This window comes from Odontomachus brunneus, unplaced genomic scaffold, assembly GCF_010583005.1.
Source record: "Odontomachus brunneus isolate Ranch 3 - 2012 unplaced genomic scaffold, Obru_v1 Obru_scaffold_049, whole genome shotgun sequence".
NCBI classification, from domain to species: Eukaryota; Metazoa; Arthropoda; class Insecta; order Hymenoptera; family Formicidae; genus Odontomachus; species Odontomachus brunneus.
In genome coordinates this window covers 1,957,065-1,975,928 of record NW_022639499.1, presented here as the reverse complement: position 1 = coordinate 1,975,928, position 18,864 = coordinate 1,957,065, and the positions used below count along the sequence as shown (strand labels likewise).

The window sequence follows — 18,864 nt, the reverse complement described above, 5'->3', positions numbered from 1 at the left end:
GAGAGAGAGAGAGAGAGAGAGAGAGAGAGAGAGAGAGAGAGAGAGAGAGAGATAGAAAGAGAAAGTGTGTGTGTGTAGTTGTTCATTGTTCAGCGACTAATGAAACGCAAACGACTCTACCTGTGCGCGATCCCACTGCGTAACGTTCAACGTTTTACGCATGTCATACGGACGAACTACAAGGAGACAGCGAGATCTTCTGGCTTTAGCTCGTTACAAGCGAGGGCTTTGATGCTACGTAATCGTGTCAAAGCGACTTCTTCGTGCATGAATTCGCCGCGAAAAGAAAAAGAGGCGGCTGTTACAGTCATATCAATATCTCATTGTTCCAAACAACATTAACCAGCAGAATTTTCCGAGTCAAAATTTTAGACCCTACTTTCGACCCGGACTTTCTAACGTTTCTATATTTTGAAGGATAAATGTATGTTTGGTATACACAGAAAATGAAATTCTACTTAACGCCTTTAGGTTGCAGACAATGCACCAAATGCCACTTGTAGATTCTAAAGAGAACTTCTCGGCGAAGTTAGTAGGTTAAATAGAATCAAAAGAGATTGTCGAAGATTTCAGGATATCAAAATAGGCGTTAATAAGTGCAGTATTGAGGTCAAAAGTAGGATCAACATACTGACTCGGTTTCACTCTTTCTTGCGCTAACCAACCAACCAATTTGTTCGCCAATTGTCGCACTTTCATACTGATTACATGATAAGCACACGTGATAAACACACGTGATGAACACACGTGAGCGCTTCGTGGGTCGTATGAAAGCCTCGCGTCGTTGAAAATACGCGAGAGTCTACCACGTGATCGTTAAATGTCGCTTTACGAGCTTGAGAAGAAAACTCATTAATAGCGCGCATTATACAATGCGACGCGTGTCGCGGATGTACTTCCTCGGAGTGGAATGTCATCCTCCTTGTCGATAAGATAAAGCATGCACGAAGAAGTCGATTCATCGAGGCGTAACCTAGAGATGTCTTACATATTGGCCTTGCAACTCGAAGCGAACCTCATCCATCATGAGGATTACATCTTCCTCAAAATCATCGTACTCCTACAAATTGATGTCGTGATTCGCACTGCAGTTGTGCAGAAATGAGAAACGACGTACGTGGCTGTATCGTTTTTTTTTTTTTTCATTTCCCCCTGTATACCATACCACTATGATCCTGATGATCTAATCAACCCTCTCCCGTGAGAAAACGCGATCGAGAGCTTTTCTTGTTCAGAGGAGAAGAGGAAGAAAGAAGGAGATCTCGCTCGTTTCGATCTTTCGCCTCTCCTCCGAAATTACAAACGATCTGAATCAAGGTCGTTGTTAAAATTCTGTCTTTTGTTTCTTGCTAATGAGGCGTGTATCCATGCGGTTAAGTTGAGTAACAAATAGATAGGCTGCACACGTTTTCATGCTCGGGTAGAAACGGTGGTAACGTAGGTATACCTTGTAGGCGGCGGGATGCCGATCACGATTGGGCGACACGACGATCTCCTGACCGGTCTGGAGGGATCCGACAGGCGTGGACTGAAATGAAACGGAAAACAGACTCGCTTTAGATATTTGTCGGGCTACAATGAAGAGGCCGTCACTATACGCGTCTACGTATTTCACGTGGAGTACGAAGTATATGGGTAACATACTTGAAGTTGAAAAGCGGACACAGACTTATCGACGGACTGTGCACTTTAATTTACTCTTAACTGAAGACCTGTGACATCACAATACGTTAGATTCCTATTTAGATAAGGCCGACAATTATACGACTACAATGTATATTGTAGCAAGGAAACACGATGTTATTCTTATCATTGGAGAAACAACAGAAGTATTAATAATTTCAAGATTAGTAACTGATAACATATAGGCCAGCATTCTGATAACTATTACTAGAAACTCGTCTCGGAGCGAGACAGTCGGATTTGAATTCAGAGTCTCTCAATTGAATCGCGACTACAATACAAATGTCATGGGCGTTATAATTCAAATAGGTTTAGTTATCAAAAAGTTTCATCTAACTCTGAATAAAAATCCGAATGTCTCACATGAGACAAGTTTCAGGTGACAATTATTAATATGGGACCTAGTGACAAAGTAATACACCCAAAAAAATATAATTTTGTCCTTAGAAAATATTCTCTTATAAGGCCTCAAGAGGATTCTTTTAAAATCAAAAGGAAAATATTCTAAGCACAATATTTATAAAGTTAGAGTAATTTCATATCTGTAATAGAAGTCTCTTATTCTTAATAGGAATTTCTTCTAGTGAGAAATCATTCTGCTTTTCAAGTAAACATATTTCTATTGATTCAAAAGGAAACAGAAATTAGAGAATAGTATCTAGTAGATTTAATAGTTTACTAGTGATTAATAGTTTACTTCATTAGAAGAGAAATACGCTCTCGGTGAGAATTTTTGTTTAGAATATGGGATTACAGGAAACATAACAGCTAGAGTTTTTTTTATCTTTTGGATAGTAGAATATATAGATAGATAATAGAATATATTTCTTTTGGTCTTTTTAGAAGAATTCTCTTCAGGTCATATGTAAGAGAAAATTCCACTGAGAATAAAATAATTTTTTTGGATGTATAGTGGATTACAAAACAATGTAGACAGTAAAGTAGGGAACTTATTAAACTGTCAAAATTGAGAGTCATTACCGTGTGTGTGACGGATTTATACAATAATAACATAATTAATAATCTTATTAAAACTCTGAATAACAATAATAATTAATAACACTAATAATAATATAATTACTAAAATAATAATAATTACTGAATAAGCCCATCAGTAATAATCTCTCAATTTTGACAGTTCGGTGAACTCCCAGCTGCATTGTGTCGAAACCGTTTTGCAATCCACTGTACGTACAATTGGACGTGGGAAATTACATCGGAACGATTATACCACAGAGTGCAAAAACGTCAAAGATCAATTACTCGGTAGCAAAGTTTGTCGACGGAGATTACTCGAGTCGTCAACCAACCTTATCAGATTTGGTTTTGCCGATATGCGAGGGGGCCGCCATCCGCAAGGCTCTCAGATTCTCGAAGTTGGATGGCTAGAGATAGTGCATTGAAGAGGGGAGGAGCAGCATGCAAACGTTAAAAATCAGATGTGAGCGAGCTCGCCGGTACCGCGTCGCGAGTCTGTTGGGACATTGGCGGGATCGGCTTACTTACCCAAATGCGAACCCATCGGGCGCTCTTTCGCGGGCAAACGATCAATCTAACTTCGGGAGTCGGGACTCGGGGTAATCGTGACGTCCGCCGCGTCGAGGAAACCGCGTGTCGCGCGAGAGTGCCGTGTCGATATCGTCACGAAATGTGAAAACAATTCACGACGACCGGCGCTTTGAAGAAGAAGAGCATTGGGTAATAATTTAGTAACCGATACTGGCCGGATTGTCCAATTACATAAACGTAATCGCGCGCAAACAAGCGGCACGAAAAATGAGGGAGACCAGCATTCTTACATCATTAGGAGGAACATTATACGCGCGCGTGACGCCAACGCGAGGCCACAGTTATCGACATGTGTTTTCTTTTTCCTTTCTGCGACGCGACGAATGTTATCAGCGCGGTTCTCCGACGCAACGAGTCAACGTGAACGTACGGACAACACACGTTGACACACGTCGGTATCCCCCGAGCGCGGCATCAGAAGCAACATGCAAAGGTGACATCCGCCCGAGAAAGCCTCTTTTTTTTCTCTTCCCAAGGCTCTTTGCGCAACGCGAGTGGGAAGAGTATCGCGACACGCTCGATACGCACCATCGGCTTGCCGGTCCAATCGAACTCGCCGTCGTTGACGAAGCCACGTCTCTCGTACAGGTCGTGGAAGAGCTTCCTCAAGTATTCGTAGTCCGGTGTCTCGAAGAAGTCCAGTCTACGGACGTAACGGAGATACGTGGCCATCTCTTCGGGGTGGCCGTCGCAGAGCACCTCGATCGGCGTCGCCCGCTTCGTGTCGCCGATCTTCTGGTAGCGTTCCTTCAGCGTGTCCGCCTTGAGCCCTTGCCACGGCAAGCTGCCGCGCAGGAAGTACATGAACATATGCCCGAGCGCTTCCAGGTCGTCTCTTCTGCTCTGCTCTGTTAGTCGGAAAAATAATGGCGCACATTTATGTAATATTCTACGTTACGTGACAAATAGAACAAAACAAGTGAATATTATCACACGGAGAAAAATACTTTGCTGGCCTAGCAAATTTTCTGCTGGCAAAATCTTTTTGTTATCATATGGACAGCAAAACGATTTGCTAATCACTATTTGCTGGATATAATTTGCTGAATTTAATTTACTCAATTATTTTGCTATAAGAACGTCATGATGGATTTATATAAGCAATTTGATAAGAATACATTATTTTGCATCAATTGCAAATTAACATGATTCTTAGGACAAATACACTCAACAAATTTTTCCTATCCTGGCAACGAAACTACTTCTATTTTGATAACAAATAATTTGTAAAATTAGTTACGTTAATTAAATTTTTTTGATGTCGCTACGAATACAGTCTCAACGACGATTTTGCTAAAAGAGCAAAATTATTTTTCTCCGTGCAGGAAAGTGAAAAATGTTTGTTATTTTTTCTTTAAATTCTCTTGTGAAAAGTTTGAATATTGAAAATAGCAAATCTTCGTTGAATGTTTAAAAAATACCGAGTCGATGTTGTTCATTTTGTTCGCAAAAGTTATTAATCCTTTAAAATTGAATAATTACTTTTTTTATTTTTCTAAGAAACACACTACGAATTTTTTGTGTGAACTTCATATCATTATAATTATATCAAGTATAATTTGTCGTTTTTTCTTTATCGTAGAAAATTTTAATATTAAAGGCAAAAAAGCAAGTCCTCGTTAAGTGTTTAAAAAATACTGAGTCGGTATACATTTTATTCGCAAAGGTTAATTAATCCTTTAAAATTGGATAATTTTGTTTCATATTTTTTCTGACAAACGCAACAAACCTTTTGCATGATCCTGATATTTTATTATTGGACGTAATACATATGACAAATAAAAATACTGATTTTATAATAAATATTCGAGTGCTCGTTTCGAAAGCACAAGACACGTAATGAAGATATACGGTAAAGAAGCATGCTATAAATATATCTCGTGGTATTTGTAGAGAGAATTAAACGATTTCAAGTGTTTCCGACACTTTCTCGCGAGCGCCCGCGGTTACCGCAGCGCGCGATTTACCAAGCAACGCACACAGAACGAAGGAAAAGTAAACGTCCGTTACCTTTGCCAAGATGCGTGTTGATGCTCATATAACGCGCCGTGCCAGTGAGACTCTTGTGTTCCCGGTAGGGAATATGTTTGTTTGTCTCCAAGTCTATATATTCTTTGGCTAGTCCAAAATCGATTATGTGAATTATCTTTTCCCGTTTGGTAGTGGATCGTCCTATCAGAAAATTTTCCGGCTTGATGTCGCGGTATATCAAATGCCGACTATGAACGTATTCTATCCTATGAAGCTGTGGGAAAGAGGAAAAATGTTAGCATTCGCCCTTCTCATAATTGTCACAATGTGAAGTAATTGACAATGGAACTTGATAATTTCTTTTTTATTACATTTATGGAGCAAAAATATATTGCGCTGAATTAATCGTTAAATTAAAAGTAGCAATGCAATATTGTGGTCATTAAAATAGAAATAGCAATACAATATTGTGATAATAAATAGGTAAATTATAATAAGATAAAGTAGATTAGAATGTAATAAACATGACTGTGATAAATAAGTAATAGTAACAAGTAAAAGAGTGGAAATTGAAGTTGTGATATAGACTGTAACTGCTGTGACAAGATAAGAATATAGGTAGAAAAAGGTGTGAATCGCGATGGGTGGTCAAAATAATGTTTTTTTTGTAAACCAAGTCCCCTTCTTGACAATGTATAGCTGAAGTAATAAATATCTACCTACTAAAAGTTACACTCAGATTTTCACATTGCACTCTATATGTCATGTCGTTTTGAGTAAATTTGGATAATTCTATTTCTATTTCGTCTCTCTATCCGATAAATACGAGTGTCACATGAACAATTCATAAGGCGGACAACCTTTACACATTGACTGACAAAATTGCTGCCAAATTTACACACATCTGTCTATTTAGGCACGCCAGTGCTCTCGTGAGACACTTGGTACGAAATCCCTCAAACAGATCGCGAGTGAAAATAAAAGATTGTCGGAGAAGGAACAGACGATCGAAGCCGCGGAGTTCGTTGGACTCCCGCGGTCCGCTGTTTGAGCGACTTCTCGGGGAAGCGCGATGTTCGAATAATTAATTGCGCGGCGGTGCGCGCGCGATCGTCGCCAAAATCGTCACGTTAATTCGACTTACGAGCTGTGTGGCAATGTTGAGAACGGTCTTGAGGGTGAACCTCCTGCCGCAGATGTCGAAGAGGTCTTCGAGGCTCGGCCCGAGGAGTTCCATCACCAGGGCGTTGTACTTCCCGCACGGGCCGAAGTAGTACACCTCCGGTATACCCTCTATATGTGTGTTATAAACTATACCGAGATCGACAGAGCAGATCACACCCCAGAAATCACCCCCGAAACAATTATGGTATGTTCACGGCTATATTAAAACGCTAAGGAGCTTATTCACCAGATATGGGTTTTCAGGGCGCTTAAGAGGCGTACTTTCAGTGATGCATCAAGAGAGGTACTCATGGATTCACTATTTATCCAACAAAACCACTTTTCATATGTTTATTTCACTATTTAAATAATAAATGTTAATTTAAAACAAATTTTATGATACTACTTTTTCTCATCCTTTCTTCCTCTCCATTTCTCTTTGCCTTGTCACATTTTACTCAAACAGTAAAAGTTTACCAGTACAACGTTACTCAAAGTATAAAACAAACAGGTAAAACAATTTACTAGCAAAAACAATTTACTGGTCTACAATCGGTGCAGTGAACACTATTGCTATACCGCGTTTCACTATTCTTTTTTCTATACCGCGTTTCTAATATGTAACATTTATAACAGTAAGTTCTTTTATTTGTATGGCATTCCTTTTTATCAAGTTATACACTGGAATAATGGTCATCCGTATTGCTGCTACCATAAGGTTGCATTGCGATATACAGTATCAAATTTCTCATGAACGACGCAGACAAGTTGTGTGAAATCTCAACTACAAATGCGTTTTGCCGCGTTAAATGTTACTTTATATTTTTACATCGTCTTAAGCATTTTAGGTTAAGTGAATAAACTCCTTGAGCGGTCTGTCATCTCGCACGACACGTGCATAATAATGATCGACGAAACGAGACAACACGTGGCGGTATGTAGGTCTGGCAGTTAATAACGCCGCGACGCGGATCTCTCCCTGACAACACAATCGATAATACACGTATGCGAGAGAACTCGAAGTTGCCGATTAACTCCTTGGGGCGCGACGTGAATGCGACTACATAACGTATTATTCTGCCGCGCGAAAATGCGCTCCCGAGATCCTCGACGTTTCGCGAATTCTTCGCAAACGACTCCGTGCAATGTGTGACGTTATCATGAATAACTGCAGCTCGTGCAATTTAACCCCGACTTTTTTATTTAGAACATTTAGTGGAAGTTTCATCTAGAAATTTTATGACAGACGTAAATACATTGAGAAAAGAAATATTTAACAATTTATTTGTAGGACATAAAGTTTATTTCAAGAAATAAACTTTATGTCCTACAAATAAATTGTTAAATTTTCTTTTCTCAATGTATTTAATAATATCTGTCATTATTAAAAAAAAATAATATAAAAATTCTCTGGATAAAATTTCTAGATGAAACTTCTACTAAATGTTTTAAATAAAAATGTCGAAATTAAATTGCACGAGCTGCAGTTTATTTCAAGAATTTATACATAATTTTTTTTAATAATGACAGACGTAAATACATTGAGAAAAAAAATATTTAACAATTTATTTTTAAGACATAGTTTATTTCAGAAATATATTTCTTGAAATAAACTTTATGTTCTACAAATAAATTGTTAAATATTTCTTTTCCCAATATATTTACGTTTGTCATTATTAAAATAAAAATTCTGTAAAAATTCTCTGGATAAAATTTTAGACAAACTTTTAAATATTTTTTTCTGTGTATAGATTTATATTAGATATAGTGTTTAAAAAATTATATTTAAAAAGTGATTTCAGCGTGCACGCGCGCGCGGGAAAAAAGAATTTCATTATAAAAAATTCGATGAAAATGACATGAAAATATAATTTGTTGCTTTTCAGAATATATAATATTACAACTAGATAGCTCCAAAAGTGTAGCTCTGAACGACGTAGATAAGATATTAGTCAAAAGATTTTTATGTATTATTTTTAGAGACACTCTATACTATATATTTAAGGACAGCCGGGACTCAAAGAGAATTCATAGACTTTAAATATAATATTCAGCGACGGATGTGTATAAAATTCCTCAAACCGAGATAATCGAGGTGGAAAAGTACTTTTCCGATGAAAAATGTAAAGAATGGATACGAGCTGCCGCGTGTCGTTTATCAAACGCATCTATAAGAGAACGCTGTAACGCTGAAGACGTTAAAGCCGCGATAAGTAATGACCTCGACATTTTCGCCAAGAAAAGACCGAATTGGCCGAAGAATCTACCGTTGAGGAACATAACACGGCGGTCTGTGTGTTACATGAAACCGCGATACGATTGCTTCGCCTCCCCGATACGATCTCGGCTCGTGACGCTAATCGCGTCGGGCTTTACTCAAGAATGCAAAAATTACGCGCGCACGCTCGTTTCGTGTGTAATTTGGCTAAGTCGAATTACATGGAAATCGAAGGAAACCGCGCATTTCGTGCGCTGTCGTATTGAGAGAGAATTGTCTCGCGCACGGCCGCGAAATATTTCGCGTGACGTCACCGACGAAGGGTTAACGGCATCGAGAGTAGTTTGGTCGGTTATCGTTATCGATTTATCCCAAGTGCCGCGGCGTTATTAATCTTTACCGCCGGCAATTCTCTATTAACATCGTCAAGTTGCGCGAAAATCGATGCTTTAGCTCGTTAAATTACGCCACGAATAGAACCGCGGATTTTGCCCCGACACATCCGGCGGGTTACAATGCAACTCTACGTTCGCTTTTTTTTAACCCTTGATCGCCAATGTTAGTTGTCCATTGCTGCCAATATGGAGGTATTTCGACTCCCTCAATTGTTCTTCACTTGTAACTTGTCTTGACGTTTTTAGACATTCTTCATTTTAATTACTTTTTTTCTAATTAAATCACAGTGGGTGATTATCCGAAATGTAGATCGAAATGACTCACATTGGCAATCTATACGGAGAAGATTTTATAGTAAAAATTACTATAGAATTTCGTAACCGAGGAATAGATCGACATTAATTGTAATTGACTTTTATCTCAGATGTACTTTTAAAACATTTGTTAGACTTCTAGGGAAATTTGCTATATTTCTAGCGAAATGTTCAAGGTTCCTTGGCAAAAAATTTTATTGGAGGTGAGGAAATTTATTTTCCTGTACTAAAAATATTAAAAATATAGCAAAATTAAGAAGAATTGATATGAAAAGAAACTATAATATCCTCTCCGTAGGGTTAATCTTATTGAATTGCCTAAAAATATATATAATCTTATTTTTAGCGGAAAATCCTATAAGAGCCAAATTAGAATATTCTAACGTTCAAAAAAAGAATTGTATTCCTCTTCCAATGAAGTAAACTATTAGTCAGAAATCCATTAAATTATTCTAACTTCTTCGCTTTTTAGAGAGAAATGTGTTTACTTGAATAGAATGCCTTCTTATTAGAAGAAATTTATATTAAGAACAAAACTTAGAAATTTATATTAAGAACAAAACAGAAATTTATATTAAGAACTTCTCTCTTAAGAAGAATTTTATTAAGAACATTTAAAACTTTTATTAAGACTATACTGTAGATAAAAGATTGAATTCCTCTAACTATAAGAATATTATTCTTTAGCTTAGAATATTTTTCTTTTGGTTTTAGAAGAATCTTCTTGAAGCTACGAGAGGATTTCGCTAAAGATAAGATTTTATCTTTTTGAGTGATATATTTACTAACATAAAACATTTGTGAACGTGAAACGTATCGCTACACTCACCATGTGAACCTAATAATTTGTAAAACCTATACTCTAAATGTAGCTGTGGTGCCTTTGACTTCATTGGTTCCTGCAACCGTGCAAAAGGACAAAAGTCGTTAAAGAGGGAAATCAAGCTTCTCCAGACTTTTAATTACGCAAGTTATATAAAAAGAAAAAGGAAAAGACAATTAAAGTAACCTAACTCTAATGCCCTCCTCGATAATTGATAATGGATACGACTTATCGTGAAGCTTAAGCTTTACTCACCATTTTAATTGCTACGTGCTCGTTATTATACAGGTTCTTCCCTGCAAAGAGAAGGAAAGAAATCGATAAGTGTATGAATAGAATATCTCGCCGGGGGAGAAATATAGTGAGGGATAAACCCCGCCGTGGAAATTTTGGCGAATAATATATCTCGGCATATTTCTCGCGTGGAACACACAGATGTCGTGAGAACACGTAACTTCAGCGATAACATTTCTCCCGAAGCGCAGCGTGGCAAAAGCGATGCGTAGGAAAGAACTCATCATCACGCGATACTTCCAGATACATACCGCGAACTGTCGACACGACGGCGTAACTGCGCGATAATTAAATGTCGTGCAATGGCTCGCGCCGTAACGCGATTGCAACGTGAGAAAATTAGATCGTCGAGAGATCTGCGGTCACCGTGAAATTATGGCCGGCGGCAATTATAACAGTCGCGCAAACTTATCGGGGATGTTCCGTTTAACATAACGTAATCGCGTATCAAGAAGCATTATAATTGGCACTGTTGTCCGCAATGTACGGCATTGCGGCGCAGGACAGCCAGCGCGTATTTGTGAAATTTTATCTGTCTCAATTCAATTCAACGTCGATCAAACGGCGATCACGTTAAATATTAATCACTGGGACGATAATGTAGTAATGAAGCGTATATATACAAGGAATCCCAGATTCTTCTTCGCAACTTTTGTGGAAACACAGAACAGATAAACATAAAAGTCCTGCACAGTAAATATATTGCCGCTTTTTACTTGTTTTGAGTGAAATTCCACTGAAAGAAATTTAGAGAATATTAATATTTACCCGTTTTTGGGTACACATTTGAGTAAATACTGTTCTCTAAATTTCTTGGCGTGAAATTTCACTGGAAAAAGTAAGTGATCACTTGAATTGAACTTTTCATTCGTATAAAATGAATCCTCCATTCTAAATGGTCGAGTGAATGTCTCAATCGAAATTGAGGAGTGAAACTGATGTATAGTCGGTTGCAAAACGGTTTGCACACTTTTGATCGAATGAAATTGCAGCACTTCAAGTTGTCACAATTAAGAGCCATTGCATGATAGCATACGCGGTGGTCGGTTATGACAGAAGCTAAAGTAACAATACAAAGTGTGACAACATGAAAGAAGAATTTATTTTCAGGTAAGAGAACATTATTTAAGAAATGTTGATGTATTTTATAAAGTAAGCTAACGTGAGTGTGTATTGAATGGAAACATTCGCTCATACAGATCTTAGAACCCATTCTAAGCTTGAGTGGAACATTTATTCTTGCAAATTCGAGTGGCGATATTTTCGCTATCTCACTTCGAATACTACACTCGTTTTGAGTGAGGTTCCACTGCAAGAATTTTGCGGATTATCAGCAGAGCCATTCGTGACTGAATATTTTTGCTGTGGGAAACGCGGTTGAGCCGCAGTATTCCGGTGTTCCGCGGTGTTCATGGAAGTTTTCGAGTGTTCGTCGATCATTCGACGATGATCTAATTCCGTTATAAATATGCATGAGGACATATGTTTCGTAATCCGCCGTTCTGCGCGCGACTTATGGAGAAATAACAGATGCGGGGAATAACAGAAGCCGGCTAAGGGGCAAAATTCAATTCTGTCGGGCTTGAATTTTGTTCGCAGAGGCTTCAGCGCGATACACCGCGAATCTAATAAATGAAACGCGCGTGCAGCAGGTATAGCACCTTCCTTTCTTCTCTTCCCTCACTTCCAGCAAGTAATCCAGGGAAGACGAACGGTGCGCTTCGTGGAGGCAGTGAGTGTACATTCGCCGTTCGAGTGATGCAAACGACGTGAAATGATAAAGAGAGATAAAGGCGACAGAAAATGATAATGAGGAGGCGAAGGAACATCTCGGAGCGGAGACGCCCGCGACGCGAAAAATCGAGGAGATTCCATCCAGCGTTATTCGCCACCAACCAAGTAGAAATAAGGACCGTCAAGTCTTGCGGAATTTAGCATAGGATTTTAAAAAAGTTTCACTTAATATTGAATATAATTTCATTCTAACTTGTTTAGGAAACAACGTTCGTAAATTAAACATCAGGACTCTCAAGGTTAAATAAATATATCAACCTTTTACGTAATCAATTTTTGAGCGAGCCAAAAGTCGTTCTTTCAACGACACCCTATTACTCATTGTCCGCACAGATAATATCTCATATATAGTCTACGTGGACTTGGAATGCTATAGTTTGCGCGTAAACACTCAACTGTGCAAGCTTTACAAACCGACCAACGAAGTTGCTGCCAAATTCACGTACACCGGCCAGTCTCGCCGGTCTCTCACCTACATAAGCCATCGTTTTCGCCGGCAAAGCATAGAACCGGCGGGAATAATATCACGCATCGTTGACGACTTCGCGTCATTCGCGCGGGGAGAGAAGAAGAAAAAAAGAGTGCGGGGACGCGAAGCTCCCGATGCCACGTCGTGCAGAGCGTTCGCGCGAAAGCACAAGGCGCGCATTCCTGCGGCCACTCGCGCACCTACGGAGACATGAAGGATGCGGGCCGGAACGCACACGAAACTCCTTGCGGCGGCGTGGAGGGTCAATGACTCGCGCGCTCGCGCAATTAGCGGGTTCGATACTTTCGCGGTAATTAGCGCGACGCGCTTCTCCTCGGCGTTTTGCTGCTCGCTCGTTCATTCTCTCGCTCGCTCGCACGGGAGCGTCGTAAGCGCGATTATTTCGGACGAAGGTGGGGCCACGCCCTTGTGCGTAAGGGCCAGCTGTTGCACCCGTCGCCACGTACGACCCTGCGCGACCGTGGCTTCCTCGACAGGAAGTGGCGATGACTCGGGCGAAATGCCGATATCGCGAGAATGTCAGTATTGCTTAACCGCTGGATAGCCCAAAGCAACGTGTATCTCTCTCTCTTTCTCTCTCGATTTGCTCCTCGGGCGTCCTTTTAAGTGCAATATGTCGGTGGTACTTAACCCTACGCGGGACAAAGATTCGGTCAGATTGACCGAGTGCCTGGTGAAATATGAACGAATCAGAATTCCGGTCCAAGTCACCAGACCAGTTTCAACTGGTCAACCTGCAACAGTTGCAAGTTTTCTGGTTGACCCTTTGAGTCAGTGGGACGCCAGCGTCTCACCTATCGTTTCTTCGTTTTTAGTGATTTTAATTAGCATCGGCAGACATAGTCGATTATATTGTTACTATACGTTCTCTTCCTCATAAACATAAGGAATTAAAAATAAGTAAAAAATAATTTGAATGTTTAATTGTTATAAGCAAATAAAAGTAAAAGAAAAGACAGTTTTTCAGACGATAATGATTTTACTAATTATTAAGAATTCAAACATTAACAGGTTTTTAAGAACAATTAACAGGGTTTTCACCTTTTTTTAAATTTTCTGTAAGCTGTATTTTTTACAATAAACTGTTGAAATATTGGTAATATGTTTGCTACACATTTTTTTCTATAAAAAACGCAAATATCTCTTTTTCATTTTGAAGAAATGTTATTGTTATTTTTGAGTAATGCTAAAAGCAAGATTACACGGAAGAAAAAAAATGCGTCAACCAGAAAAATAATAAAATATTCTTTTCCTGGCTTGAAGAATCAATTCTTCACACTTCAATTAGCACACTAAAGAAAAAAAGAATTTGCTGCTATGACCAATTTTTATTGGCTTTATAAAAATGTTCTTTCATAATCATTTATATTTTTGAAGCAACGAATCAGCGCAAAAATATTAAAATATCGCATAGCTTCTTTTTTAAGAATCAATTCTTCAAGTCAGAAAAAGAAATTATGCCATATTTTATTATTTTTGCGCTGACCTACCAATTCGTTGCTTCAAAAATGCAAATGATTATAGCAGAAAATTTAATTTATGAAGCAATAATTCTTTTTTTCTTCAGTGTGTTAATTTTGAAAACTTATAATCGTCATATTAAACTTCGAATTTTTACTTTTTTATCTCAAATTCATAATTAACGATCCCGAAATCTTTCAAATTTGCCAAATGCCAAATTTGAAGAAACCGCATTAAGAAACAAAATGTATAACTTCTGGTTAACCAGAATCTTGTTGACTCGAATAGAATTCTAATATCTTCAACCGAAATTTTGGCTCGTTCATATTTTACCAGATGATTGATCTAAATAAATTTTTTTCGTAAACCCCAAACATGAGAAAGTTATATAAATCATAAATATGAATACATTTTACTCAGCACATTTTTATTTGCTCATAATTCCCGGGAAAGGGATTGAAATTCAATCCTTTTTTTCTTGTTAACCGTGTAGAAAACCTCGAGAAATATGAGTAATATTAATGTTTTTGCAATTCAATGAAGTTGAAACAAAAATAGAATGAAAAGATAAAACACAGATATTTTTTAAACACTGTAAAAGTATGAAAAATTGGCTCAGTAAATTTTGTCTACATTGAGAAAACATTTGATTGGATTAAATCAAATTTCTGGTGAAATATAAACGAATAAAATTTCGGTCGAAGTTACTAGAATTCTGTTCGAATTAACCAGAAATCTCGGCGACGCAAACAAAATTCTAATAAATTCAAGCAAACTTCCGGTTCTTTGTATTTCACTAGATTTGGTGAACTCAGCCAAACTTCTTCTTACGCATGTCAAGGGTTCTGGGGTTAGAGAAACGGAAGGAAGAGAGTAGCAGGAGAGAAGGAAGAGGAGCGTAAGACGCAATTAATCGCATAAAATAAGATCGCGCATATATAAGATACACGTTGCATCCGAGCGACACGTTCCAAGTGTGTGCTGGATGTGCGCGCGCGCGCGCGCTAAAAGGGAACGATCGATTGAACTTGCCTGCAAAGAGCCACCGAGAGGATTCTTTTATCGAGCGACACTCTCCGCGGATATAACCAGTCTTACCGGTGCGAACGGCTGCCACACGGCCTGCATAAAAATCGTCACGACAGAGAGCGTGGAGAACTATCGACCTGACAACGCGCGAATCCCTATGAAGGTGTGGAGCGACGTGAAGACCCGACGACGAGATACACGAGCTCCGGTCGCATCCTAGTGTCCATATCGCGACGAGTACTTATGGAAAGACCGGAGTTTCTAATATTCTAATGAGCTTATTTCGGCTATAGAGAATAGGCGCAAACCGTGCGCAGATCTGGGCAGGAGAAGAGCAGATGACGGAAAGCCGGAGCACGTCTCCCCCCCTCTCTCTCTCTTTACGATCGATAAAAAGCAACAGAACATCAGGGAGTGTTTTCGAGCCATATTTATGGCGTCTTTTCGGCCTTAACTCTTCGAGTCCTTAAGGACACGTCGTGTATCTTTAAAAATAAAGATATTCTTGGTCGATTATTTTTGTTTAATCGTCTAACAGACCGCTCTGGAGCTGTTTGTACTGAGAAAAAAATATGTGGATAGTAAAAAGTATTTATTCGGTAGATATTAATAATATATTCGTTTAAATTATATCATTTATAAATCGTATAAATAGCATGTTTACTAAAATTTTCTTATTTAAACAGAGTAGTAATTGCTTTTATAAGCGGCAATAGTGTTGTTTTAAGAAAATATGTTTTCTCACTTGAAAGACATGTTGTTTTAATATAAAAATATGTATATTAGAATGCTAGTAAACATATTATTGATATTTTCGAATATTCTTAGTTTTTTAGATATTTCTTTCTCTCAGTATAGTAACAATTTACTCATCTTGAAAAAACCGTTTTTACGTTCTCGCAAATTTCTTAACTTTTCAATTCTCTAATTCTTCACAAAGAAATCTTTGAATTGTTTTTCTGCTAAAACCACTTTTTATGAATCGAATTTCTTGCTCTGTTTACATCTGACATCCCTCTAGTAGAATAATATCCAATTTCCAAAATAAAAACCGGGATAACAGGTTAAAGAATAACACATGTAAAAGAAAAAAGCACATTCAATACTGAGTGCGCAATTCCCGATAACTCGATATTTCATTTATCCTTCGAGATACACGACTCTTCTGTCTCTGTCACGCACTTGTGCGTTTCAATATGTACACACTTATTTTTCATTCGCCTCTGAAAAGTTTCTCCCCTTGTTAGAGTAAAAACACTCTCTTTTACTACTATCACCGTCGTCGTCGTCGTCGCCGCCGCCGTCGCCGCTGCGGCATCTAATGGGAAACCAGCCCTGATCTCACCCTTTCCTGCCTTCTCTCCCTCTCGCCCGCCCTCCTGCCCGTCTTCTCCCTCTGTTTCGCTCAGTCTGTGATTAACGCACGAGCACACGGAGACAATGGAAAAGACAAAGAGGACTGAGAGGCTGAAAGGATTGAGTCGGACAGGCACGACGCGCAAGGGTGGGTAGGTACCAGAGCACGTGGACACACATGGGAGTCTGTGCACACACACACACATACACACGCACAAGCATGTCCTCTTGCATGGCTTCGCGGGGGTGTATACCCTCGCAACAGTTTGCGACACCCGCACAGGGGAGAGACGCGTCGTACGCGTGCGAGAGGATTAACCCTTTCGCCACTCTACGTATACCTCGGTAAAGCGCCCGTAGTCGGGAGAAAGTGCGCCGACGCCGGTGGCATTCTGCATATTCGCCCAGCTAGAATAGCAGCGACGAAAGAGAATTGTGGAAACGACGTAAACGAGGCGGCCGGAAGAGGGACGCGTTTATTGTCTCAACGCCAATTTTCATCATACAACATTTCGCGAGTCTCTGTTATTTTTGCGTCTACGGTTAAGCTGATGAGCGCCGATTAATCCTAGCAAGAAGCGTAAATAACTTTTAATTATGCTGATTAAGATAGAGACTTCAGCTCATTTCAGTAGCCAAACAAACTTTTATGATTATACACGCCACGTGAGACGATCGGCGATAGAAGCTTTACAATTTTTTTAACTACCTCTATTAATTAGATTTGTAAATTTATACATTTATTAATTACATTATTAGAATTACATTTGAAACAAATGTATTGCGTTGAATTAATCATGAAATTTTCATCGCGCGATATTGTACATTTTTTGTTATATCAATGCAGCGACAATTTATTAAAAGTTATACTCAAATTGTTATATTACAGTTTGCATTATGCACACAGAAAGAAATATATGAAAAATAAAAAAATATTTATTCGATGTGGATACTAATAACATCTACTTCAATCTTACATTACAGATCTTCTACAATCTTTTACAAATCTACAATACATCAATTTTATAAATCTAAATTATTTTGTTTAGATAAAATAAATAATTATTTTTAAAAAGATATGTGTGTGTGTGTGTGTGTGTGTGTGTGTGTGTGTGCATTTTTTCATCTGACAGATACTTTTCTCAATATAAAAATAAGAATGTTAGAGCACAAGTGAATATAATCAAATAAAAATCTTTCTTATTTTTCACATATCTTTCCTTTCAGTGTAGTATTTTGAGCAAATTTTAATTTTTTTTTTTTTTTGTATTTCTTTCGCATTATTATTTCATCGTTCAATAGAATAAATATGAGTTCCACTCATAAAGGATACATAATCGACTGATAACGTGATTGTTTGCTGTCAGATTTTGGAAACCTGTCCGTCTGGGTGATGTGTTTTACAAAGAAGAAGCGGTTACATTTCGGAGAATGATGAAATAACTGGAGGCTGAACTTGTAGCTTTCAGCATAGAGAGAAGTTACTCACGCTACCTTCCTGGAGTAGAGGAAAAATAATCAGCGAGCTGTTACGCGTGACTGTTTATTAAGCAATAATGCGCGGCGAAAGACGAGAGTTACACGGCGAGACGCGCGCCTGTCTGGAAAAGACATCCGTTCCGACGGAACCGTGCCAAACCTCAAAATTAATCATACACTTTGAGGTAAATCTGGACGGTTGTAGCGCGAGATCAGATCGCACGCGCGCAATAAGTACATAAACTTCAGTGTATTTCATCTTGACGTTTGGCATGCATCCATCCTTCAGAATGAACTCCTTTCCACCGTGTTTCCGCCGCGATCATCGCGGCTCGCAACGCGTCCGCGTAAGTTGCAGACATTATTTCGATTCCTTATGAAAAACACATCGCAGAAAGGAAGGGGGGGAGAGACAAAGAAACAGAGAAGAAACTATAAATTCTTCACACGAAAGTCCCTGAATAGAAGAGACCACACGATCGGTCGATAATTGTTCCTTTATCAAACGTGCGGTTACCGCTTCGCGAATTATTTTTCCCGTGACTTCCCCGGAAGAAATCCAAGCAGAGGTTGAGTCATTATAATGGAAGACATGAGATATTATTTTGCACGAAGAGAGAGCACTGTACGCACGATTCAAAGGTAATCGCGCTTCTATAATTCACGCCCGTCTCGTTTCGGCGGCCGTTTATTCTATTATTACGAAGCTCCGGCTGATGACTCCAGTTACAATAATATCCGCCGTCGCAAATTTCGGCAAGGATCGATATCACGCGACGACGATCAAACGGGCGGATTTCGGGTCGGCGACGCAAATTCTTGT

The 18,864-nt window shown here is 38.8% G+C and overlaps 1 protein-coding gene across 8 annotated transcripts in view; it reads right to left on the bottom strand.

Moving 5' to 3' along the window:
• Positions 1-18,864, bottom strand: part of LOC116845185 (casein kinase I) — a 65,572-nt gene that overhangs the window by 9,875 nt on the left and 36,833 nt on the right. For 6 of the 8 annotated variants that reach the window (XR_004378205.1, XR_004378206.1, XR_004378207.1 and 3 more), the window contains exons 2-7: positions 10,394-10,434; positions 10,145-10,214; positions 6,368-6,534; positions 5,263-5,497; positions 3,781-4,100; positions 1,448-1,528 (exon numbers count right to left, since the gene is read on the bottom strand). Coding sequence is in view for 4 of the 8 variants with exons in the window: in XM_032817590.1 (XP_032673481.1) it covers positions 1,448-1,528; positions 3,781-4,100; positions 5,263-5,497; positions 6,368-6,534; positions 10,145-10,214; positions 10,394-10,434 (914 nt within the window). In the remaining 4 variants the exon portion in view is untranslated. Of the gene's footprint in view, positions 1-988; positions 1,061-1,447; positions 1,529-3,780; positions 4,101-5,262; positions 5,498-6,367; positions 6,535-10,144; positions 10,215-10,393; positions 10,435-18,864 lie in introns of all 8 variants that reach the window. The other 2 variants (XM_032817593.1, XM_032817591.1) reach the window with 2 other exon arrangements.